Consider the following 27,294-nt stretch of genomic DNA (forward strand, 5'->3'; position numbering starts at 1 on the left):
AAGTGCATACCAATTTAAAATTATTTCACCTTCATGAATAACCTTTTATTACACAAAGTGATATTTTCTATTAATGCTCCTAAATAAACTTTACACTTGAGTCCTTTTTTAGGGTCTGCTTCTTGGGGGAAATCTAAACTACGACAGTTTATCTCCCCTGGTATGTTGTAGCACCACAAAGCTAAGACTCCCACGTGTGGTAAAGTATTATTGGGCCCATGAGGAAGGGGATACACTCACTTACGTAATCTCTAGAATGATAGAGAGATGGGGTGGTGTTAATTATAAGGATTGTGGAATGGGTTGGTTGTTGCTAAGTGCAATCAGTGCAAGGATGGAAGGCAACATCAGGCTCAACTTAGGGCATGGTGTCAAAGGATTCCCTGGCATCTAAAGTGATCCTCAGCTCATGCAGCTAGAGGACAGACTGCTAAAAACCAAGCTAGAAGTTACAAATAATACTGAATTGACAGCCCTCACAAGTATCCTGTTAAAGTCAGGCACTAATAGTTAAGGGGTGGGACCCTAGACATGGGGAGGGAACATCTGGATAGAAATGCTGAGAACTCTGAACTTCATATACTTCTGAACCCTCTGAGTTGGTGGTCCACTCCCTCCTGCAGATGGATAACAGGCTTCCTTGCTTGGAGACCATGTCAAGGCCTGAAATGAAATGAATGCCCCCCAAGATGAAGTGCTTTCCTCCTCCAAGGCCTGCCCCACCTCCTGTTGTTGCATCTAGACCAATTACTAGGGTAAAGCCTCAGCATGGTCCAACTGTGGAGCTGGGTCCTTGCTTCAGGAGGAGAGGGATCATCATCAAGACAGCTGCAGGATTTGGCTACTTTTCTCAGCAGGAATTGGGAGAACATGCCTGGGAATGAATCTTGAGGACATGACACTAGACTAGATTAGGGATGGTTTATCAGTATGTGGGATACTCTTCTACAATTCAGGATTTAACGTCCCAGCAGAAACCTGAAGCTGATACTAACATGCTGCTGGATAGCTCCTTGAAGTTTGGAGGGAATAATGGTCTACAGTAAATGAGGTGGAGATGCTGGAACTGCCCTGCAGAACAGAGGCAGGGCTCAGAAAGTTCAAAGTGGCAATGCTCCTGAGATGGATTTCTAATTTCTGACCAGAACACCCACTACCTATGTGCCAAAGACATTTCCTTCACTAAAACCAGAGTGAATGCACTAGTGAGTGGGCTGTGCTGTTGGGAAACAGAGTTGAAAGGTTTCCCTTGTGTGAATGGACGACAGGAGTCTGGAACAGCAGAGGCCAGGTGACAGCACTTAGCTGTCAGAGGCAAGATAGTTATTACCATAATAGGTAGCAGGGAATGGCAACCAAGGATGCAATCCCACAGGGATCTGTGGAGATGACAAGATAGGGATAAGGTAGATGGGCAGCTTGACTGTTCTAATAAAATATTAAGATCAGGTGAGATGTTAGCTGTCAGCTGCTGCAGCAAACATATATATATATATATAAAATCACCATTTCTCATTCATCCTTTCAAGATCTAAGCCTATTCTCGGACCCACAGACCACGATCAAAGGAGAGGCTGGGGCACTTGAAGAATGATACTAGGATGCCACATGAGGGTATTAAAGGGATCTTTAACCATTTGCCAGTGTCTATACACTGAAGAAACGGAATCATGAGTATCTTTTTAGGACTACTGGATGTAGAACCTTGCTTTTTGGCTTAAGATGGGATTTGAGAACTTTTTTCTGTAAAGGTACAGATAGTAACTATTTTAGGTTTTGTGAGTTATAGGATTTTTCTGCAAAAAAAAATCCACTGTGCCATTGTCATGTGACAGCAGCCACAGACAATAAGTAAACAAATGGCTGTGTTCCAATAAAACTTCATTTACAAAAATAGGCAATGGGCAAGATTTGGCCCATGGGCCATAGTTTCCTGGCCTTTGGCCTTGGACATGATCAATTTTTATAACAATTCTGTATGCACTTGAAAATAATGGAGTCTCCAATTTCAGGGTTCGTTACTTTGTATTTTGTATTAGAACAGCACATTAAATTATGCTGTTCAAATTCTCTCTTACATTTTTGGGGTCTGCTTTATCTGTAAGTAACTGAATGAGTTTAGAAAACTCCCACTATGGTCGTAAAATTTTGCTTTATATAATTTGAAGCTATGTTATTAGGTGCCTACAAGTTTAACATCTTTATTCTTCCTGGTCAACTGAAACCTGTGTCTTCTTGAAGTAATCTTCATTAACTCTAGTAGTAATTTTTCCCTTGAGCTATACTAGTTTGAGGTTAATATGGCTACATCAGCTTTATTTTGGTGTTTTGATAGTATACATTTTTCATTCTTTCATTCTGTGCCTTTATATTTTAGTTAGTTCGTTATTAATAGCACAGGGCACAAATTAAAAATCTGAGCTTCTTGGAAACCTAAGCAATTGGGAAAATATTTGCTGAAAAGATGCAGTCAGATAATCAGCAGCCTATCTGCTACTTGTGATAACCTACTTAAAATCAGGTGTATGGGGCGTTATGGGGCATCACACGGTACAATGGAGGCTTTGAAGGCAATTTTACCCACTAACACCCCAGAGGCTCACACATTATTGGAATTTTATCAGTTGCTCACACTGATTACTTTATAACTATATGGCTTCCAATAAGTAGTAGCTATTTATATTAGTACCCTGAAGCAATAAGGCAGGAAGAATTCAATAGTACCCTGGAACATATTAGTACCCTGAAGCAATATGGCAGGAAGAAATGACTAGGGGTTTCCAGCCAAGTTGCTTGTTCCTTGATCATACCAGAACCTTCTTGTTTGCTCCTCTAGTCTCTTTACTCAATGATGTTGTTTTACCTAACGGGTCACTCTCTCTGCTGAACTCAAGGTGACTGGAATCCTAGGCACTAACAAAGGATGTTTTTGAGGTATTAAAGTACCCTGTTTTAGGGGAGGAGGTAGAAAGGTGTCATGAGCAGCTGCACCAGAACTGCAAGGAAGGAGGTGCTTTCACCTCTAAATTCTTGCCACTTACCAGCTTGTATGACCTTAACAAGGGTCTCTAAGGCTTCAATTTCCTTATGGAAAAATTAGAAATGATTCCTCTTTTCAAGAGTATTTGCGTTAAAGAAAACGGTGAAGATGCTTGGCATAGGACTTCAACAAAATCCTAAATAATTTCCTTCCCTCTGCTCTGAGCAATTCACTGGACCATGGCATTCCTCTCAAATGGTGGCTTGCTGAAAATCATCCCTTTTCAAAGGGGCAGGCAAGTTATTTCTCTGTTCATGTTCCCCTCCAGAGCATGCTTCTTGGGATTTCAGGCAGGCTTTGCCTCAGACTTCAAGGAAATAAGGAGAAGCAAGACTTTCTGAGATCTAGTTCACATAAATGAAGGATCCCAAGGTACATTTGAGTCTCACTATCAGAAGTCCAAGATAATCATTGTTTAAGAAAGTTCTTTGCCCCCAAGCCAGATTTCTCCTCTAGTCTTGAGCTGCTTCCACAGTGCAGTGAGCCAAGATGCAGGGGCCAAGAGTGCAGGCTGAACTATCAGAGTGACCTTCTTTAAGGCTCCACAACATACTAGTCATGACTTTTAATAAGCTATCCTTTCCTTTCTGGGCCTCAGTTTGGGGGAATGATGTCACTGGAACTATAGCGAGAATTTTAAAGTACAATGTATATATACATTGTACCAACACACTTGGCATAGAGCCCAGCATACAGTAAACACTTGGGGAATCCAAAGTTTTGTTAGGCACCTGTGCTGCATACCCCTGAATCATGAACCCCATGGTGATGCTGAGGACAGGGGTCGGGAGGAGTTATTGCTCAATATGCAATCCAACTCCTGAGAATTTAAGTACTGTGTGGGAAAGAGCCATGCTGTACAGAGATGTACAGCCATCTCTGTACCCCATCCTCTGCTCTATCCCTCATTCCTGGCATGTGCCCAACAAGTTGGGTTAACAACGACAAAAAACACTCTGGTTGGGCTGGTGTGCTGAGGCCCATGGGACTTGGCTTCTCAGGGTAAGTCTGGGATCCACAGACAAGCCATTCTGCAAAACTTATGTCAATTTTAATGAAGCACTAAAGAGTGAGACAGGCAGGGGGATTGATTGACTTGTGGGTATTTTTTAAGAAACCCTGTTAGATATAACACCTAAAGTTCCAATTATCAAGCTTGGTGGACACCTTCAAAAGGATGAAAGCTGCAACCTCCTTTACTCTGTCCTTCATATCATCAAAATACATAAAGCACATTTCATTCCTAACAACATACACTTTGGCAGATAAAAAAGGTGACCCACACTTTCATTTTCTTTATTTTTCATTGATACCGTATGAATACAAAGTTTCTAGAAAGCTACAAAATGTCTACCACTTTATCAAGAAGGCATCAAAATGTGTCACTTTGCAAAGACATGAAAACACCTGCAGGAACTGACACAAAAATAGCATTTTTAGAGTGATGAAATAATTGCACTTAACTGTCATGGGTATTAAAGTTATCACACATATGTACCGCAAAAGCTAGAATACATTTTTTTTTTTTACAAAGCACTTTATAAAAAAATTCTCTGCACACAAATCCTATAATTTTCATATAACTATCATACTAAAGATAAATTCACTTTAAAGCCAACACTTAGAACATTTTAAAACAAAAAGGTACCAGTACCTAAACACAGACGTTAACAAATACGAGAATACTGTACTGCCAAGAGGTTTAATCAAATGCCTTTTGAAAGTTTCTGCAAATAGGTTAAGAAAACATGTGTGAGAATTTGCCCACGCCCACCCCCATCTCTCCAATCTACCCATGAGGAACCCGGTTACCCAAAGGCAGGTTCCACAGCCCACTCCCAGCAGCAGTACAATATCAAAGGAACCACTGACCAGATGAAACGCTTACGTCACAAGCCCATTTTATACACGTGACACGAAGACACAGACCGTGAGAATCCCATTAAGTCACTTAGAATGTGAACAAACACACGTGGCAAAAACCGATTTACATAAAATTTAAGTGTATTATTAAAGAATTAAAGGCTATTCAGGTTTCTTTTTTAAATGTTACAAATTTTTTTTTTTTGTCATTTTCAGGCACGTACTGTTTTTTACTTTTTTTTTTTTCTTGTCTGCAGTCATGAGCCTATTGAAAAAGGCCTACAGAAGTAAATCTTTCAAGGAGGTAATAGGGAGATGTATTTTTTTTTAAGAAGTGCAGTTGATATCTAATTTACACAGTAAAACTAATGGCAGAAAATGACTAATGAAAAAAAAATCAGAGACTGGTTTCCAACTGATTGACACCTAGATCTGTCAGCCTCTCTTAGAGAAAGGGGAAGGAGAAAAAATCTCATCATGGAAGGCAGACAAAAGAGTCCACCTGACAGAGGTGGAATCTGATGGAATCTGACCCCATTTCATGATAAACGAGAGGAAACATAAATGCCATCTCAAATACTAAAGCGATGTAGTGTAGCATGAGTGACTCAATGCAAATTCACAGAGTAAAAGAAGTTACGGCTTAGGAAGTAGGACAATAAATACAAATATTTCATCTTATTTAACGGTGCATGACTTCAGTGAAACTACCCTTTGCAATGCAATAAATTTTAAACACAAACCTTCATTCTTAACAATATAAGCAATGACTTTAAGAGAGAAAACTACTGTCAAACAAAGCACAGTAACAGTTGAAAAGAGAAGCAGGAAAACAAGCATTTGACTAATTTCTTCCACACTGTGGTATAGTGCTGGCAGGGAGGAGTTGAGAATTCCAGCAGCTAACTATAACTTAGATTGAGTACATTTTCTTTTCGTTTGATAGTTTTTGTTTGTTTGCACAAATTTCTATAAATACTCACAACTTGGAGTGGATAAGAATCACTCCTAAAATTTCAGAGCCCAGAGAGGATATTCTTAAAGACACCAGGTAGAGACACACAGAACATATGTATGAAGAGTTTCGAGGCTAATTTTCAAAGATGTCTGATGTTATTTTTACATCTATATTAGCAAAGAAAAATCTTTTTTTCCTGGCTTCTTTTTGGCTGGTGTTTGGCCTTCTTGTCCTTTTCACTCATCTTTCTTACCTCTATCAGCTTTCCCAATTTCTACAAGGTTTGATAAAAGCCAACAAGGACTTTAAAGAGTTGCCCCTTTGAGGGCTGGAACATGCTTTGAAAATGCCAAATTGTGAATGGTGCTCTTTGGAAGTTCCTCGTAGCACATTCATACACACTACTCGGAGTCAACATGTTTGCCCTAAGAAGAACACTTCAATTGTAACGACCCTAACTCACTTTTGTTTTGTTCTGCACTGTCGTCTCAGTTTGAGGCTTCCAACTTTCAAAATGGTATCATTGTGTAAACCAGATAAGTGCGCACTGTCATTTGAATGGAAAAGAAAGTCTCCACAGAGACTGAACACGAACACAAGGAGGAGGAGAAAGCTGTAATATCTGTCCACCGGCCAAGATTCTGTCGTTTGTGCGGAAGTCCCCTCATCCGGACGCAGGGCTGGGTGACGAGGTGAAATGACACACTGGGTCATCAGCATACACAAACACAACAGTTTCTGGGGTCCTTCCGCTGCAGTGTGCTATGGATGTTGGAAGGCCCCCACTGGCAGACAGACTAGCAGCAGGCGGGGACCACGTCGTGCTCTTGTGAACAGAGGCCTGTGGTTGGTTACTCATCCCCGTAAACCAAAGGCATTATGGTGATCTCAAAATATTTTTGGTCTCTCTACAAATTATCGTTATTATGGCAGCACTTTTCTAAGCTGGAATCTCAAACCAAAGGCACTTTCATGCTAGAGTGCAGAAGATTCACAAATAGCTAAGTATTTGGTCATAAATTTAAAAGGCAACATTAAAAAGTACAATTTGCTTTTCATAGTAAACTATGAAGTTGCAACCTTTTGTTTTGGTATATACATTTGAGAGTGTGGTGAAAGAACTGACTTGTGTCCAGTTTCAGATTTTAGACCAACTAGTCAGTTTCCTATAGAACTGGAGAAAAAATGGGCTTACAAACAAAAATGAAGACAATTTTTGCTTGTTTTGTTTCCAATATTGGGCCAATTAGTAAATGAACATTAGGAATCGGTGTAAGAAAAGGCTGGCGGCATGACTAAGGTATTACTAAGGCACTGCTTACGGGAACGCTTTGGCAGCTCTGAATTGAAAACTTCCTACAAAAGTAACAGTAGTAAGAGAAATGCTTCCAGCTTACAAAAGGGCTCACAGTTCCGAGGCAGCCTTTTGCACTGCATACCCTACATGCAACATCTTAAAGATTTAAGGCTTTTCAGAAATGCCATGTGCAGGGCTTTGCCACAGAAACACCAACATAAAGAAATAAGCAATGCAGACATATCCTCCTAATGTCACAGGTGTGAACACCGACAAACAGAATTAGTTCTACCCTTCGTTAGTTCAGGTATAGTGTACCAGAGCATATACAAAATTATACAAATTAATATGTACCTGGTTTGTAAAATTGACTGTCATCTCATATGATTTAAATAATTTATAGTTGCACAAAAACAACTGCTAAAGCCACCACAGTACTGAAACCTTAAGAAGACTTGGGTTTAAAAGTCATTCGGGGACTTTTGACACCAAGTACTTGGAACGGGGGCTGTTTTTTGGCTGGTCTGAGTGCAGGACTTTGCTGCTAGGATGCTTACCAAATAGAAATTTGACTCAGAGCCTGAGGCTGGGGAATTGTTCTCAGGAAGTAAAATGGCTCACCAGCTCTCCTACCTGCTTGTGGATGCCTCAGACAGCAACAGTCAGACAGGACACTTCAGTGTGGGAAGCAGCATCCTGTGAGGCTGTGCTCCAGCACAGGGAGATCCTCAATCTCCCAGTCTCTTCTAAGCTGACCTGTCCACACACTCTGAGGGCTTGTTTAAGCTTAGAGCAGCGAAGAAAAGCAGCCTCTCCCAGGAGAGGCCAAGGATCAAACTGGCAGGAACCCTAGACAAGTCTCACCCTTTTTCTGTCACTAACCAGCTGGGTGACTCTAAACATGTCACCTCCCCTCTGGGCCTCAACTTTCTCATTGACAAAATGAAGGAGAGTAGACTGTGCTTTCAGCTCGAGAGAGAAAATTTCTCTAAGTCCTCTTCCTCCATCTCTAAAGGTGAAATGTTCCAGAGGTTTCAATAAATTTACAAAACAGCATTGATTGTAAGGCAGAAACTGGAAGAAGCCCAGAGGAAATATGCTGAAGTAAAGGTTTGATAATGAGATCGATGAGAAATAATGAAAATTGCTGAGACCTTTTTTTTTTTTTAACCCCAGTAAACTAAGGATGAAGGTCAAATCAGAAACACTCTTTAAACAGGTGTGAGGTGATTAAAGGGATGATGGTGACCAGCTGTCACCAACTTCCCCACTGCTGAGTGAAAGAATACTTGTAGCGAGAGAAATTGTTGGGAAACAAAAGTTTTGAAACAGGAAGAAATATGGACACAATGTCACTTAATAGTCCTACCTGCCTCTTGCAAGGCTCTGGGAGAGATGCTTTCACGGGGTAAAATGGAAGGGAAAACAATTTCAAATGTGGTCATTGTGACCTGTAACATCTTAGGCAACAGGTCTTGACTGGGGATCATTTTGTACCTGATGGGATATTTGGCAATGTCTGAAGACACGCTGAGTGGGGAAGAGGTGTTAATGGTACTACTGGGTAGAGGCCAGGGATATTAGTAAATCTCCTACAGTGGAAAGGACAGCTCTGCAGAACAAAGAATTACCCAGTCCAAAATGTCAATGGTGTCAAGGTTGAGAAACCCTGGTCTCAGGTAGCTTGCACATTCTGAGGTTCTAGGACATGTGTAAAGAAGTCCTTGTTTTATTCTCAGCCTCTCTCTATGATGGAAATGAACGCCCACAGACCAGACCCCCATTCTGCAGCTCCTCCCTGTTTAGGCTGTGGAAAACTGGCCTCCAAACTCTGCAGTGAAAGAAAGCACAAGATGGCCGTGAAGCAAGCCTGGCACCAGAGGGTCTTGAGGGGATAGAGCATCTGGAAGAGAAGTGAGACAGGGCTCTGCGAAGGCTTCTTTAGTATGCTTTAGAAAGCTTTTATAAACAAAGGGAGACTGCCATACAGAATGAAGGACAAAAGACAGACTCAGATTAGATGTTGTGATGCCAATCTCACCCAAAGGTCTAATCTGAGAGAGACAAAGAGAAGCCCACTGGGGTGACTGGACCAGTGGTTAAGATAGGGAAAATATCTGTCCTGGAGAAGGCTTTAGAAGAAGACGACAAGAAGTAAACTTTTAAAAATCTTTAGAAATGTTGTAAGAGCAAGGAGTAAACCTCAAGGTCAACCACAGAAACCCAGAAAACTCAAATGCAAAGGCATTCTGAGCAAGAGGATGCAGGTGGTGAAGCACCAGGGGACCCGCTGACCCTGTTAGGTCAGCAGACTGGGCTGTGTCCGTCTCTGTGCCAACAGAGTTGTCCTCTAGCTGGTCTTCCTGGGTCCCAGTATTTTTGTGCTTTGGAAAGTAAATCCCAAGAGCCCTCCTGGCTGCAATGAAAAGTCCCATTCCTGGGTAGAATATGAAACAGATATCTCTCCCACTGAGGTTCTAGGATAGCTTGGCTTTTAGCCATTTGTGCTCACCTGGTCATATACTCCTGGTCCTGGGAGAGGATGGGGCTTCCCTTAAGGAAAGATGCAGGAAATAAGAGCAAAAGAAACATCCCTAAGAGGAGTGTTCAACAGAAGTCATTGTAAATGTGGCGACCGTGAAAGGGGATACCTGGCACAATCCTTCACAGGCCAGCCTGGAATCAGGGAACCAACAGTAGTCTCTTTATGAAGGGCAGAGTAGCACTGTCCAACTGGTTTCTAGAAGGAATGGGCATTCCAAATGGGGACAGTTTTGCACTTTCTCCTCTTGTCTTCCCAATGACCAGGGATGCATTTGGGAGAGGTCAGTGTTTTGCTGTTTCCCACAAGCCAGCCACACCCTCATGTTTGGAACCACAAGATGCTGACCGATGTATTAATACAAGCAGGGTCAAAGCAGGTGTTGACACAGGGAAGGGGGCGTGTAAGTTAACTGGATGTGGTAGAACTAAGTTTATTTTCTAGCTTGGTGAAAAAATCTTGACAAGTTTTACAAGTTAAAAAACTTGTTTCATGTTCTATTGTGTGCACATGTTCCTACCACTTATAAAAACATATTTCTTTGGGAAGTTGGAGGAGTACTCCTTGTTCTCTCCCAGTGAAACACTTATGGGAAATAACTCAAAACATCTGGCCACATCAAACCAACTCTGCCTGGGCAATGCTCTGGAATTCTTAGACCGGAAAGTTGAATTTCTCCTGGCAAGAGAATCTCCCAAATGAGCCTATTTGAAAAGGTCAGAGATAGGTAGCTGGGCCTCTTAAACCTAGGCCAAACAAGAACTGTAACTTACTGAGAGAGGCTAAGGAAATGGATGTGCTTTGAGAGGATGTATCTAAGTCTACAGACACATTAAGATATATATACGTATCAGCACCTAGCAAACTGAGTGACACTAAACAAGTGTTCACTAAATGTGTTGAGTAATTCTATATGTGCATTTGTGTTTATGTATACACATACATACACATATAGCTCTAGTTATAGGTTAATATGCATATTGGGTCATTAGAAATAATGTGTCCACAGGCTGCTGAGGATGCTTACAATTTTCTGGGGAGCAGAGATGCTAAAACTGATGAGCCTTTTACTTGTCTGTTTGATGAAATTTTCTCCCAGCCACAGGATTCTGTATACTTTGCATCGCACAGTGCAGTATTCAGTATTGACGCCAATTTAAAAATTTTGTTATTAAAATTCAGTGGTTCAAATATTTACTCATCTTAATAAAAAATTTGGTTGTCCATATAAAATATAACTGCACAAACAAGACTATAAACATTGTAAGTTTAGATTTTTCAGTATCTACTTATTGCAAAAAGAGCCATCTTTTCTTTTTCATTAAATAATCAATCATCACATTAGTACAATACAATTGTATATTTTTTAAATATACTATATATGTTAAGGATAAGGGGTGAAGTTTTCTTCCTTTGTAATACCTGTTCAAGAGTTTAATGGATTAGGAGATTAGTGTTAACCTTGAGGAAAAAAGTACAAATTTGTCTCATTAGGACACTTCTACCAAGCATTTCTTAAGGCTATAGTTTAACATTTGGTTTCAGAAAGAAAAAAAAGGTTTCATTTAAAAAATAATTTAGTGAATTACATTCTTTCATAACTTCCACCCTAATTAGTTACAAAGATAAGTCTAAAGATTCTTAGTTTTGTGTACTAATTTACATTTATATTTAAAGATTAATTTTACTTGTATCTTAAAACAAGAATTTTATGTTGGAAAAAAGAGAACTAAATACATTTGTATAAAGGCTGTAAATGTCCCATGGCAAATGCTCTGTCTCAATATTTTCTACCACAATTAGAAACAGGGCTCTGCAGAGAGAGACTTGGGTTGTTCAGGTTCACCTTTCCCGAGGAATTGTGGGCTGCACATCTGAAGAACATATAGAAACAACTCAATTTCTCTTTTTACAACTGTACCAGAACTTCACAGCTACAATGATAGTATGAACACATGAAAAAATGACTTCACTCAAACAAGATTTAGAAAAGTTGGGGTGACCTCGGGGCCAGGGCACCACCCTGTGTGGTGAGGTTTACAGTCAGTCGTTTGATAATGGAGAGAGAGTGTGTGTGTGTACATATGTGTGTGTGTATATACAGATATCTATATATATAAATAACCATGTTCAGTCCTTTACAAGCCTGTAAATATGATGTTGTGCTCCGTGTTCACTATTTGAAACTTCAAACACACAGGCCATGCAGAGGAGAGTTTCTTGTGTATCCCTGTTTGTTACCACCTGTTAAAATAAAAAAAAGGTATGTAAGTGTAATACTACACGGATGAAAACATATTCCATCTGTATGGACTATGGATGACTATGACTTAATTGGAGAAGAACGAGTCTTAAGTCCAACAGAGATTTGTTCAGCCTCGCTCTGTGTCCTCTAACACAAATTGTATTATTTTTTATTTGAATTTTTTAAATTGACGAGTAATAATTCCAGTCCCTACTTAAAAGAATAAAGTCTTGCAGTACATACATTTATGGGCTACAATGTGTTGATAGATGTATATACATTGCGGAACGATTACATCAGGCTAACTGACATACCAAGCACTTCATATACTTCTTTGTGATGAGAACATTTAAAATCTACTTTTTCCCATCCTAGTCTTAAACTTGCGCTAAATCTTGTTTCACAATAGCCAATAACAGACAGAAACTGCAGAAGTGCCTCCCTCACCACCATATTAACTAGCAGTGCCTGGACCCAGCAAAGTATCTGCTGAATCAAGGAACAGTGGGATAGGGAGAATCCTGTGGAATGACATTCTTTCCATGGACACGGGCTTTATCTCTCAAAATGTACTGTGAAATACTCACGTTTCCCCTCGAGTCTCCTGAATCCCTCTAATTCTCCTTCAGATTTTGAGTTCTCCAGCCCAAATCATTGCAGCTTCCTCCACACCAGACAGACCCTGACTCCTTCCTGTCCTCACTCTGGTCTCAATTCCCCATGCTATTCTCAGAAGGAACTTTCTAAGAGCAAATCTAATCAAGTACAAACACCACCAAACGCTTCAGTGACTGTTACTTTTGTACTTGATTACACCAAAGCATTGTTTGAATGAAAACATTCTGAACTTGAGAGCCTCATCCAGTTTGTCATAGGCCTAATTTCCCTCTAAGTATCAGGCTGCTTCCCCTGTTTAGTTTCCCTTGCCCTTAAAGGCATCCTTGCTTCCTCCAGTCCCTACCTAAAGAACAAAGTCTTGCAGTACATCTCATTTTCCCATCACAGCATGCTATACAGTTGGTAAACACATATAGGTGTGAACAATTTTTTTTCTAATGTCCATCTCATCCAGCGGAATATAAGTTCCTAAGGAACAGGGGCCCTGTTTCCCAGCAACTAGTTTGAAGACATGGCACACAACAGTCATTTAATAAATATCTGCTGGGCTAGGCGTGGTGGCTCATGCCTGTAATCCCAGCCCTTCGGGAGCTCGAGGTGGGTGGATCACGAGGTCAGGAGTTCGAGACCCACCTGGCCAACACAGTGAAAACCCGTCTCTACTGAAAATATAAAAATTGGCTGGGCACAGTGGTGGGAGCCTGTAATCCCAGCTACTCAGGAGGGTGAGGCAGGAGAATCACTTGAGTCTGGGAGGCAGAGGTTGCAGTGAGCCGAGATTGCACCACTGCACTTTAGCCTGGACAACAGAGCAAGACTCTACCTCAAAAATAAATGAGTAAATAATTGATGAATGAATGAAAATTCACATCAGAATAGCCAACAAATATTGAGTGCTTACTATCCATCTACTCAGTATCAAATGCTTTACACAGATTGTCTCATATGATATTATAATACCTCTAGGAGTAGGTGCTCTTTGACAGGGAAGGAGCTGAGAGGTTTGTTTGGTCATGGTTGTGTATTCACCATGCAGATAGCTCTCAATTGTTTCTTCCTCAGGAAGCCTTACTCAGCTTCCTCCTGAACTAGGTCAAATTCTCCTGTTCTATAAATGCCCCGTGTCCCTCTGCCAGGTAGCAAGAGCTACAGTTTTCATTTATTTTGTGATGACTTGATGCATGCCTGCCTCCTGCATCAGACCCCAGGATGGCAGCCAACCTGCCTAATTCACCACAGCACCCCAGCCCTGGCACCTAAGTATGCACCCATGGGATACCCCTATTCTTAGTAATCAGAAAGATGTCTGCTTATCTATCGAGGCAACATCCCTGAGAAGCCCTACCTCATCACTCTGCACTTGAGAGGTACCTGTTTCATGAGTACACTACAGCCATCATTTCCTTGCAATGGTTTATTTACCTGCCTCTTTCGTCCTGAAGCACCATGAATTACTATATGACAAGTACTGGGTTTTATTTGCATTGTATCCCAGAAGGCGGTACCATCTGTCATAGCTTAGCTGAATTAAAATATTTCAATGATAACCTTTGAGGTAGAAAGTGCAGACTTGAGTGTTCTGTTTATAAATGAAGGTGAAACTGATGTCTGAAGATTAAGTGACCAAGGCCATAAAGTCTTAAACTCAAGTCTTTTCATTTCATGACCATAAGATACCTTGCAAAGTTTTTTCTATCCATCCAAGTCTTAATTTATTTCTATCACTGGCTCTGTGACCTTGGGGTGGCCTGACATTCTTTATCCATAAAATGAGAATAAAAATGACCTCATAGTCTGAAAGTGAGATTTGCATAACATTTACAAAGGGTCTAGCACAGCACCTGGCACTTCTACAATCTATGCAAACTTCTTGCAAGCTTTCTATAAAAGAATACAGTTGGCCCTCCCTATCTGCGATTCCACACTTGCAGATCCAATCAGTATCAGACTGAAAACACTTGGGGAGGAAAAAAGACATAATAAAAATAATATAACAATAAAAAGAATAAAAATTTTAGATAAAACAACTATTTATATAGCATTTACATTGTATTTGGTATTATAAGTAATCTAGAGATGATTTAAAGTATAAGAGACGATTTGTATAAGTTATCTGCAAATACTATGTCATTTTATATAAGGTACAATTTCTCCTGTTCATCAATTAGATGATTTTATTTTCATAATCCAAGAGTGCTGGCTTAATTTCAGTTTTTCTAAAACTAAACTATTAATTCTAACATATATTTATTGATAGGTATTAATTCTCCATATTAAAGGAATTTATTTAGTTGCTTAATGACACATTTTGAAATTAACCTGCTAAGTTATCTGGATGGCTGTATTGGTTGAAGTCATTTGTTTCAAGAGAGCGTTAATGATATATAGTGACGAGTTGTTTAACAATGAGGACACTTTCTAACGTGTAATCAGGTGGTTTTGTCATGCGAACCAACAGCATAGAGTGTACCTACTCCGACCTAGATAGTACAGCCTACTACAACACCTAGGCTATATGGTGTAGCCTATTGCTCCTAGGTTACAAATCTGTATAGCATGTTACTGTACTGATTACTGTAGGCTATTACAACACAATGGTAAGTATTTTTGTATCTAAACATACCTACACATAAAGTACAGTAAAAATATGGTGTAAAAGGTAAAAAGTGGTTCACCTATATAGGGCACTTACCACGAATGGAGCTTACAGGCCTGAAATTTGCTCTAGGCGAGTCAGTAAGTGATGAGTGAATGGGAAGGCCTAGGGCATTACTGTACACTATTGTAAACGTTTGTACTGTACACTTAGGGCTAAGCTAAATTTATTTTTTTAAATAATTATGCTATATTATATAATAGCTGCATCATCACTAGGTGACAGGAATTTTTCAGCTCCATTATAATCTTATGGGAGCACTATCATACGTGCGGTCTGTTCTTCACGCTGCTATGCAGTGCACAACCGTAGTCAGGTTCTATGGGTAACAGGGGCTTTAACACTTTTCCAGGCCACATTTATCTTAGCTGTGCTCTCTGAGGTAGAGTTTTAGGGACTGAGGACATGCATCCTTAGCATGCATAAACAGAATTAGAAGTGATTTTTAATAAACAGTTAAGACTCCCCCCAGGAGAGGGAGGGAAGCCATTCATTCAGGGTTTTGGTTAATTCCTGAGGCTACCTGAGATCCTCAACATATGTCACACTCACCTTCTACTCATCTGACTGCTAAAGTGATGCATCTATTCTTAGATAGCAACAGGGAGCACCTATATGGCAAGCACCTACTACCTGCCAGTCCTGCAAACCTTGAACTGCTCTATTTTCACCAAAGGGCCATTAAAGAAAGGAATACTGATCAATGTTATTGAAGAGCATGTATTCCAAACTTCCCCTGAGTGCTGGCTTCTATGTTTTAGAGGGACATGAGCACATCTGAGAATCCATTAAGATTCTCTTCTTGATACAAACAAAAATTATATACAAAATTATCTGTTTGGTAGTTGTATGCCAATCATGTGTCTGTGAACTCTGAGAGTCCTTGCGGCTCATTTCCCAATCTCTTACAGCAATGGGTCTCTACCTGGTTGCACACTACAACTACATGCAGAGCTTTAAAAATAAACAAACAAAAACCAGGATGCTGGGCCCCATCTCCAGGGATTCATTTTATTCATCTGGGGTGGGGCCTAGGCCTTAGATGTTTTAAAGCTTCCTGGATGAATCTAATATGCACAGGGTTTTTTATTTTTAAATGTTACTTTTTTTTTTTTTTTTTTTTTACAATGGTGTACAGAAGCTGGCTCCTACTGGCTCATAGAAGTTATTGTTAAATATTAAGAAATTTGATGAGCTGAATAGCTATCAGGAACTTCAAATTGCCCATGGAGAGCATATTTACACCACAGAAATAGGCAAAAGGTATAAACTAGGGTTTTGGGAAATTGGGAAAGAGCCTTTAAAAAAAAAAAGAACACTGCTGATTGAAAGCCACTGTCCCAATGGAACCAAAAACACCAAGTAAAGAATTCCTGCTCTATGTATTCTTCTTAATCCTAGTAACAAAAAGGAATAAAGTAGGCTTTCAGAGGAGTATTTGGTCACAGTATAGCCTTGTTGCTCCTCTTTTGCTAAGATTGTTTCCATCAAGTTTTGTTTTGGCATTTTCCCTTTAATCAAGTAATGTTATTTTTTTAAATGAGTCTTATGAAACCTATTACTGAATATTTTCTATTTTGAGCATGACACTGTTCCTAATAGCTTCCGAAGTCCCCAAATAAAGCTCCCAGAAGAAATTTGTTTTAAAGTTCAGTATTAGGGGAAAACACAGAACCATCCAGGGGCACTGTGAGTTTTCCCATCATGGACCTTGAGCACTATTTTCCCTTTCCTTTAGCTGCCCATTAAGTTTGTTTTGTCTGTTTTGAGATGGGGTGTCACTATGTCACCCAGGCTGGTCTCGAACTCCTGGGCTCGGGGGACCCTCCCACCTTGGCCTCCCAAAGTGTTGAGATTAGAGGCCTAAGTCACTGCACTCAGCCTAGCCGGATTTTTTAGCCTATGAAGAACACTTTCCTCCTCCTGGTCATTGCATTCCATGCATTCTATTCTAATCTATATTTCTTCTGGTACTGAGAGCTTCTATTTTCTTGCTTTAATGCATGTAACTTCTTAGAAGGCCTTGGAAGTCCATCATGGAATGTGTCAAGGTATGTCTGAAGTACAAACCTACCAACTCAGCTTTTGTCTGATTTGCATACCATGTTGCTGTTGAGACTAAAACTTGGCTAACGTTGAAATTACCTGTGGAACTTAAAAAAATACACATGCCTGGGTCCCATTCTCAGAGATCCTGATTTAATTGATCTAGGATACAGCCTGAGTATCTGGATTTTTAAAAGTTCTCTAGGCCTTTCTACTCTGCAGCCAGAGATAAAAACACATCACTTTTTATTACCCAACTGAATTTCAGTTCTGTGAACCTTAGAAACCCCAGCCACATAAAACCCCTTCTCTTCTACAGACTCAAGCCCAAGTTTTCCCTATGGATGCTGCAAATTCAACTGCTGACTGACCACCAGGAGCCCAATCCAACAGCCTGGTCAGTTCCCTCGGCACAGGCCCAGCACCTCCCAGGACCACCTTCCTCACTTCTGTCAAGCCTCGTGGCAGCATCTGCCCACACAGGAAAGAGACAAAACCATTACCAATAAAATTGTGAAGTTTTCCAAAACACTGTTCATCATATATTTCTCTGGTAAGTGTTTGAGCTTGTGGATGAAGTTGATCATATATTCACACATTGGGGAGCGGTTTATTCGGTATACAAATCGGCCATTCTCAAACCTTGCATACTCCGTCTGTGAGGAAAAAAAGATTTGAGTATTTTTACACTTTTGACTTCAAAACACATGAAACAGATATTACTGCCTATAAAAAAGCCTTTTTTCAACATGAATCATCTTCTATATGCTATACTACTTACGTAATTTACTTAATTAAAAAGAAAACTATCTCCAAATTTACTGCTATACATAGAATCCATTATTTTTCTGAAAGTTTAAAAAAAAATTAGTTGGAAAGATGATAGCTTTAAGAAGAGTTGATAGATCCTTTTAGCAAAGGTCAGAAAAAAATATAACTGCCTAATTATGATGCATTACCTGGAGGAGATCTGTAAAAGCAGGCACCAGCTAGTTACAATTCTTCAAAGAAAATCTCTCTTTATTGTGATAAAGCCTCACAGGTTAACAACCAATACAGCTAATCTCTCTACTTTAGAAAAAACTGATTATTTCTCACAGATCATGAGCCCCTGAATGTCAGCTGTTTATGAAAGGAAGAAATTAAGAAAATACTAGTATATATGCTGTTTCAAGAACTCAGAAATAAGAAACAAGGTTTCCTAGATAACCTTGGATCAAAAGGAATTAAGAAAATTACAAACTAAAGAGCAATGAAAAGGGAGATATTTTACATCAAAACGTATCAGCCACGATGAAGCTGCACTTGAAGGAAACTTAATGAAGCAGCCTCATATGTCTTCATCATTAAAGATAAAAATTTACAGAATAAAATACACATCCTTAAAAAATAAAAAAACCCAAACCACAAAGAAATCAAAGGAAGCCAGGAAAAGGAAATTAATAAAGATAAAAGCTCAAATCAATGAAATAGAAATGTAAAATGTAGACAGAATTAAAAACTGGTCCTTTAGACAGACAAAATAAACTCTTCACATAAGTAAAAAGGAGAAAAAAGAAGTGGCAAAACCACAATTACAGTAAAAATTACAAGATACATAAAAGATTTCACATAACCCTAAAGCAGACACACACACACACACACACACACGGCGAAGCAAAGAAAACCCAGCGGATAGAGATGCTTTCCCAGAAAAATAAAAATATAACTTGCTAACACTGAATCAAAAAGAATGGGAAATTGTCAATAAATAGATCATTGTGGAAATGACCACAACTAACAAGTTTAGCTATTTACCATTGAAAAAAGGGGAAGCCACAATGGATATAAAATTTCAATTAGGAGAAATAAGCTTGAGAGATCTACTGTACAACAAGGTGACTATAGTTAATACCAAAAATTTATTCTCAAAATTTTATTCTCAAAAATTGCTAAGAGAAGATTTAAGTGCTCTCACCACAAAAATTGGTAAGCTATGTGAGGTAATATATATGTTAATTAGCTCGATTCAACCATTCTACTGTGTATACATATTTCAAAACATCATGTTATATACCATAAATGTATAAAATTTTTATTTATCAATTAAAAATAAATAATTAAAAGTAGATGCTAAAAAACATATGAAGACCAAACAGTTTCAGGCCTAAGTTTTATGTAATCTTAAAAGAATAGTTATTTCCAGTGTTATTCTTTTTATGAAACTAGTGTACATTCAAGACTGAAATTTGGCAAAGAGGTTATTGAAAAAAGTATGTAACTGGGTATTGGCAGCTCATGCCTTTAATCCTAGCACTTTGGTAGGCTGAGGTAGGCAGATCGCTTGAGCCCAGGAGTTTGAGACCAGCGAAACCACATTTCTACAAAACAATACAAAAAATTAGCCAGGCATGGTGGCATATGCCTGTAGTTCCAGCTACTCAGGAGGCTGAGATGGGAGGATTGCTCGAGACCAGTGAGGCTGAGGCTGCAGTGAGCCAAGATCATGCCACTGCACTCCAGTGTGGGTGACAGAGTGAGACTCCATCTCAAAAGAAAAAGAAAAAAAGAAAAAAGTATAGACGAATATTACTTATGAAATGTAATGTGAAAATTCTGTGTAAAATACCAGCAAATAGAATCCAACCATACATACAAAGTAGGACTGTTTCAGGAATGCTGTGGTGTTTCATATACATTGAGGAAATGTATTAACTTGTTATGTCAACAACTTGGAAGAAAAATCATATAGCAACAGTTGCTGAAAAGCATCTGATAATGTATTGCAGCTGTAACTAATAAAAATCCTAAGTAAAACAGGAATAAAAAGAAAACATTTAAATTAGTAATAAATACCATTAATAAAAGCCTACAGTAAATATAATCCTAAAGGGCAAAACACCAAAACTTTTTCAACTAACATCAGTTAACTATACAAGGGTAACCCAGGAATCCAGGGGAAAAACTAAAGTTAAGTATGAGAATTTGCTAAAATGGCCATATTGAAGACAGAGATGCAAAACTAAGAGCTTTTCTCTATTCTATTAATTCAAATCTAGAAATAGCAAATTACAACATATTATATAATATTTAGAAATATATTTAACAAGAAAGAGACAAATCTGTATGATGAAAATGATAAAATCTTATTGAAATATATAAAATGAAATGAGAATGCAAATACGTTCTTGATTGGAAAGATTTAGTATCAAATTCTCCCAAAAGGACATCTAAATCTGATGCAATTACAATTAGATTGCTCAAACAAGGTTTTCTTCTTTATATGTTTTAAGTGATTGAATTAATTGGAAGAATAAATGTTGGTTACTAGCTTAGAAAATATATGCAAAAGAAGAACAGTGAGACTGACTTGCCTCATCAAATATCAGAATATACTATAAAGCCACTGTAATCAAATCAACATAGTACTGGGATACGTAGAGACAAATAGTGGGTGGAATAGAACAGTGGGACTCCAGGAAGAGCTCTCAGAATATATGGTAATTTAAAGCGCACAGATCTGTTTAACTGGAAAAGAATGAATCATTTCATAAGTGGTTTTGATACAAATGCCTATTTGGAAGAAAATATTAAGTGGACTACTACTTCACACCAAATGCAGACATACATTCTAAATAGATAAAAGGCTTAAGTGTAAAACCCCACCTACCACACACACCACCTTCTCCATAAAAATTCCTGTGATTTTATCCGTCAAAAGCAATCTTTCCCTGCTCCCTGAATTTGCAAAGAGCTTTGGATGTATCATCTGAGGACACCAGTAATTTGACATTTGGGAAACTGAGTAAGCTGTCTGGTTCATCTTTTCTCAAATGCACCTGTCCAGGCAGGGAATTCCAACTACAGAGAACATGCCTGACAACTTAGCTATTGACTAACATTGCCTAACACACATCTTCCACACTCCCAATCACCCACAGGTAATTTTGCTTCCTCCTTCTTAGAGGAGAGGAGGTCATCTGGTTCCAGGTGTCCCAGCCATGTTTCATGATACAGCCACCTTCTCACCTCCTGGGCTTTCCAGACATTATGTTGAGCCAATTCCCCTCCTCCCAACTCATTTTTGTCCTCTGCTCTTCTGTTTATGTCTCCCTCTACTTATCCTAGGGCTGGTGGCTGCTCCCCAAATTTAATCCTCATTCCTGTGCCCTTTCTATTCCCTCTCTGCAGCTAGGTCTCCATTCCTAATCCTTAATGCTCAGGATTCCCAATTCATATTTCCAGTCTTTACCTGTCATCCAAGTTCTAGCCTTGCATCTATAATCATTACCTATACCCTCTTGAACCCCTTATTTCCTTATCTCTACTAGTGGCAGTACCATCCTTCCAAGCATAAAATGTGAGTGTGACTTTTGACTCTTCCTCCTCGTTAACATCCAGTTAGTTTCTAAGTTCCATTCAAAACGTCTTACTGGATTCCTACTGCCACCACCGTGGGAAATCTCATGACCCCTAAGCTTAAATTGTCCATCTAAGTCAACTCCCCTGGATCCTCTTCTGCCAGCATAACCTTTCTTCAACCACATTCTCATAAGGCCTGTCCAGTGCTCAGGGGGTTGGTGCTATTGCTATGAGGGCCTGCAGCATACCAAATCCTCATTGCTTAGCCCAGGGTCTTAAGAAATAAACCCTTCTCCCTCTCTCCCTCCTTAGCACAAAGTCTTTGTACAGCTAAGGTGGGCTCTTGTACCTGAAAGGTCCAGGGCCACTGGCTTACTGAACATGGATCAATTAATTGGGTGATGGGTAGAAGACACTAAAAAACACAACCTTTAAGAAATGCCAACAACAAACATTATTCTACAGAGCAACTCACCCTGATCAAACAAATATACATCTTTTTAAAGGGAGGAAGGTATGAAACATAAAAGCCGTAAAAAGATATTGGATCCTAATATATAATAAACTCTATCTAAAACAATTAAAAGCAAAGGCAGTGGAAATGGCAAAAGCAACAATATCCAACTCAAGCTGTCATGGTTTCAGAGGGCAGGTGCCAATCAGCTGAGTACCACCTTGACGTCTATCTACAATGCCTGGGAGTGTCCTTGGACCTAGGGGTTGGGTGTAGAGAGGGCATCATTCTGAGTGGCAGGGCCTATCTCCACCCAGCTTTCATGCCAGGCTACCCCACAAGGCCTCACGCAGAGGTGCACAGCACTGGCTCAGCAGGGCACAGCCGACTTCAGACACAGAGGACTGGCACGGGACCTCCTATTTGCTTCCTTTCAGGTGCTTCCAAATCACTTTACCTTTTTAGAAGTAACAGGAAAAAGAAGTGGGAGAAAGGAGGAGAGTGATATGGTTTGGCTGCGTCCCCAACCGAATCTCACCTCGAATTGTAATCCCCACATGTCAGAGCAGGGGCCTGGTGCCAGGTGATTGGATCATAGGGGCAGTTTCTCCCATGCTGTTCCTGTGATACTGTGGGAGTTCTCACCAGATCTGATGGGTTAAAAGTGTGTGGTGGTTCCCACCCACCTTTCTCCTGCCGCCATGAGAAGATATGCCTTGCTTTCCCTTCACCTTCTGCCACCATGATTCTAAGTTTCCTAAGACCCCCAAATCATGCTTCCTGTTAAGCCTGTGGAACTGTGAGTCAATGAAACCTCTTTTCTTCATAAATTACCCATTTGCAAGTAGTTCTTCATAGTAGTGTGAGGTAATACAGAAGGTAAGAAGGAGACATCCAAATAAGTACAACTCTCTGCCCCAAGGAAGGCTTAAAGGAAGGCAACAGTCTGCCCTTGAATGAAGTTTCCAGTATACAGAGGCCAACTTACCTCTACTTTTTCTACTACTTGCTTCCCAAAGGAGCAAACTTTGGTGGAACAGGTGACTGTCATATTTTCAGAACTCTCGTACTGACTGGTTACACCATAAAAAGCCCCAGCATCATCTTGAATATTGCAGTTTAAATCAGCCTGTTGGAAAGGAAATGGAGGTGTGGGTTATTCTCTCATCCCAGGAGTCACGGCACCGAGCAGTAACTTTCAGGGTAAGACATCCGCTTGGCTGAATGAAGCCGGCTGGCTTGGGAAGGTGATGCTCATCTAGAAACAAGTTCAATACTCATCTGTCATTTTTTAAAGAGGTTGCTGATTTGGGCAGTCCTCTCTTGAAATGACAAGCTACATGTATCAATTTTGTTTTACTTTCTTGCATTCAGTATCAGAATAACACTATGTCCTTGCAATAAAAGATCCACAAGGTCTTTGAAATATGCACAGAAAGCAGGATATTAATTGGATTCATATTCACTCATCTTTAAAGATATTAAAAAAAACCAGGAGACTGCAGCTGACTAGCCATTTGTCATACATGTACAAACAGAAACTTTCTTAAAAATTAGAATATCTGGAGGGGAAATGGTTCCTATTAAAGATTGACTTACAAAGATGTTAAATAATGAGCATAAGTTGCCATTCATTTAACACATTTTTATTAAGTACCTACATGAGAGGTTCATGCTAGACAATGTACAGGTTTTGCCTACAACTGGTTACATAAAATAACTATCATTCAGATAGAAAATAAGTATCATGTCAAAGGTACTTAGAGTTCCAGCAATGGAAGGTATGACTTTCCACAGGGGGTCTCAGGTCCATTGGAGAGGAGAAACTGGCTGCTGCAGCGTTTGATCACTGCAGTGGTCTGAATGTGCCCCCACTAAATTCATGCATTGGAAACTTAATCCCCAGTGCAAGAGTGTTGGGAGGTGAGGCCTTTTGGGATGGGTTTAGGTGTTGAGCCTCTGCTCTTGCATATGGGTTAATGCTGCTATAAGTAGGGCTTTCAGAAGTAAGCTGGCTCTCTTTGGCCCTTCATCTGCCTTCCTCCACCAGATGCTGCAGACTTGCTCTTGGACTTCCCAGCCTCCAGAAATGTGAGAAATTAATTTCTGTTCTTTATAAATTACCCCAGGCTGTGGCATTCTGTTGTAGCAGCACAAAACAGACCAAAGACAGCCACAGAGTAATAGCTGCCTTCCCTCAAATATCTACCAACCCCCTGCTCCGCATCAGGCACAATGCTCAGAGCTGGGGATAGAACAAGCAAAATCTGAGCCAGGACCTGCTCTCGTGAGCTTACAATTAAGCGAGGAACACACCACACAGAGCTAAGCACCAGGGAGAGAGGTACGGGGGGACATGAGCACAAATGGTGAGGAGTGGGCTCCCAGGGTCAGAGGCGCCTCTAATGATGATGCAGCTCAGATCCCAAGAAAGAAGACGAGGCTTAGGCAAGAGAAGCATTCCATAAGAGAGAAGAGGGTGTTCAAAGGGCACACAGCCAGAAAGAAGGACTAAAGAGAAAGCAAGAGACAGAGGATGGCAGGAGAGCTGGAGAGGTGGGAGGGCTTGGGTCTAATATCCTGAGACCAAAGGACACAGTGAGCAGACAGTCCTGGAACAGTGACAGGGCACAACCAGCTCTGCTTTCCAAAAAGGCACCTCTGACCACAGCTCGAAGAAGACTCCAGAAGAGAGCAGAGAGGATGTATATATATACTAGGAGGCCATTATAGCAGTCCAAGCGAGAGATGATAAATGTGGGCTGCTGTGGTGGGTGTTGAAGCAGAGGTGCGTGGATCTGATACTCAAATGAGATTTTATATTTTGTGAGGTTTGGCACTATTTTTTTTTTTTTTTTTTTTGAGACAAGGTCTGGCTCTGTCACCTAGGCTGGAATGCAGTGGTGCGAGGCTCACTGCAACCTCCGCCTCCCAGGTTCAATGGATTCTCCCGCCTCAGCCTCCCGAGTAGCTGAGATTACAGGCATGTGCCACCACGCCCAACTAATTTCTGTATGTCTAGTAGTGACAGGGTTTTGCCTTGGTGCCCAGGCTGGTCTCGAACTCCTGGCCTCAAGTGATCTGCCCACCTCAGACACTCTAAGTGCTGAGATTACAGGTGTGAGGCACCATATCGCACCAGATTTGGCAGATTCTGACTGGCTAATTTTTATACCTTGACAGGCACTAACCACTAAGACCTGAGTCATCATATACTTAAAAATAAATATCTACATTTAAATTTCCTTTTTGAATTGGTTATTAGGAAAATGTCCATCTCCTTAGGCAAAACTTCCTACTTTCTGTCTACAAATAAAGAGAACCATGTACTCCACATTCCCCTTTTCACCTTATGTGCCAAGAAATTCAAAGCTAAATTCAGAGTTCAACTACAGTAATTAACTTGCCTCAGGTGCTTCTAATAGCTACTAACAGTCAAGGTACAGCTCCTTTTACTGGTTTCCAACCTGCTTTAACTTGTACTTATCCGGTTTTACGTTACCCATAAATGTAGTGAGCTTTCTCATTCTGCTTTTTGTATTTTATGGGATATAAATCATAAATAAATAAAAATACCCAGGTGTGCATTTTTCTCACATTCAAAGGTTTTAACATTTGGCTCCACAAAAGAGCAGCTCAGCAAGAAATCATGCATGTCTTTCCCTAACTGAGATCAGCATCTGAACTCCCAAGGCTGAAGGGGCCCCTGGGTCTAACTGAGCTCCAGCCTCCAGGGAAGAAGGGCTACCATACACCTCAGGCACACAGGGGCTCTGAACACTGGAATTCCCATCGAGCTTTCAACATGGTGGTGTTACCTTTAAGAACTGCCACTGGCTTGCTTTGCTACCACCTCAGAATACTTTGCTGTGAAAAGCAGCTCAGGTGCTTTATGGTGGCAGGATTAACGCTGTTACTATTATGATGGAGCTTGTGCCAAAACGTTCCAGATTTTTTTTTTTTTTTTTTTTTTTTTTTTTTGAGATGGAGTTCTGCTCTTGTTGCACAGGCTGGAGTGCAGTGGCGCGATCTCGGCTCACTGCAACCACTGCCTCCTGGGTTCAAGCGACTCTCCTGCCTCAGCCTCCTGAGTAGCTAGGATTACAGGCAGGCACCACCGTGCCCAGCTAATTTTTTTGTATTTTTAGTAGAGACAGGGTTTCTCCATGTTGGTCAGGCTGGTCTCGAACTCCCATTCTCAGGTGATCCGCCCACCTTGGCCTCCCAAAGTGCTGGGATTACAGGCGTAAGCCACCGGCCTGGCCCAGCATTTTTTTTAAAAAGTAAAAACATGCATGTGGTAAAGAGGGGGGAAAAATAAAACTATAAAATGGGCATGAACCCAAAAATTTGCCAACCTCCCTAAGGGTAACCAACGTTATCCCTTTCTCAAGTATCCTTTCAGAGACATTCAGCACTTAGGCATTCAAGCATTCCAATTCCTCCTTTATCACACAAATAGTAGCACATTATATTAATTTTTCTAAAACCTGGCATTAAACATATATACCTAGGCATCTTAGAACTCATATAGTACTAATATGGAATTTCAGTATTATAAAGTACAGCCATTTAAAATAATGAACAGCCACACTTCCTAGTGGCTGTGCATACTGTTCTATGGCACAGATACACCATAATTTAATACACGCTCTACTGATGAATATCTACGATGCTTCCCAATGATGCTGCAGTAAGTTTATGTTGAGCAGAAAAGGTGTATTCAAAATTATTATTTTTCTTTCTTTCAACTTTAAATTCCCAGCTTTGAAAAAGAGTCTTCATGTGCTATAAATACACTGTGAGCTAATGTTGTACTAGTTGATTTTGATTAATCAAGTTGTTCTGAAAGACTAGTAAATAATCAAATGTAGTCTAGCAAGCTGGGTGTGGCAGAACACCTGTAGTCCCAATTACTCGGGAGGCTGAGGCAGGAGGCTTGCTTAAGCCCAGGAGTTTGAGACCAACCTGGGCAACATAGCAAGACCCTATCTCTAAGCAGGGGGGAAAGCAGCCTAGTGGTTTTGGTGTACAGAGTGGACTATGGAAGGGAACACAGTGAAATAAGCCATTGTGTGTGGGGGACGGGGGGGTCACTGGGAGAGTAAATAGATTTTTTAAAACTGTCAACCTTAACTTAAAACATACAAAATAATCTGTCAATATATGTAATTTTAAAATGTTAACTAAGTTTAGAATGGTATTATTCACCATGATGTTAGTAAAACTGCTGA

The 27,294-nt window shown here is 40.2% G+C and overlaps 1 protein-coding gene across 7 annotated transcripts in view; it reads right to left on the reverse strand.

Annotated features, from left to right (window-relative positions):
- Positions 1–5,849: 5,849 nt before the first annotated feature.
- The window catches only part of TEAD1 (TEA domain transcription factor 1), a 271,129-nt gene continuing 249,684 nt past the window's right edge, over positions 5,850–27,294 (reverse strand). For all 7 annotated transcript variants that reach the window (XM_045371517.3, XM_045371518.3, XM_065528530.2 and 4 more), the window contains 3 exons: positions 23,049–23,189; positions 17,769–17,921; positions 5,850–11,944 (listed from right to left, as the gene is read on the reverse strand). In XM_045371517.3, coding sequence (XP_045227452.1) covers positions 11,831–11,944; positions 17,769–17,921; positions 23,049–23,189 — 408 coding nt within the window. In that variant the 3' untranslated portion in view covers positions 5,850–11,830. The remainder of the gene's footprint in view (positions 11,945–17,768; positions 17,922–23,048; positions 23,190–27,294) is intronic.

This window comes from Macaca fascicularis, chromosome 14, assembly GCF_037993035.2.
Source record: "Macaca fascicularis isolate 582-1 chromosome 14, T2T-MFA8v1.1".
Taxonomy (NCBI): domain Eukaryota; kingdom Metazoa; phylum Chordata; class Mammalia; order Primates; family Cercopithecidae; genus Macaca; species Macaca fascicularis.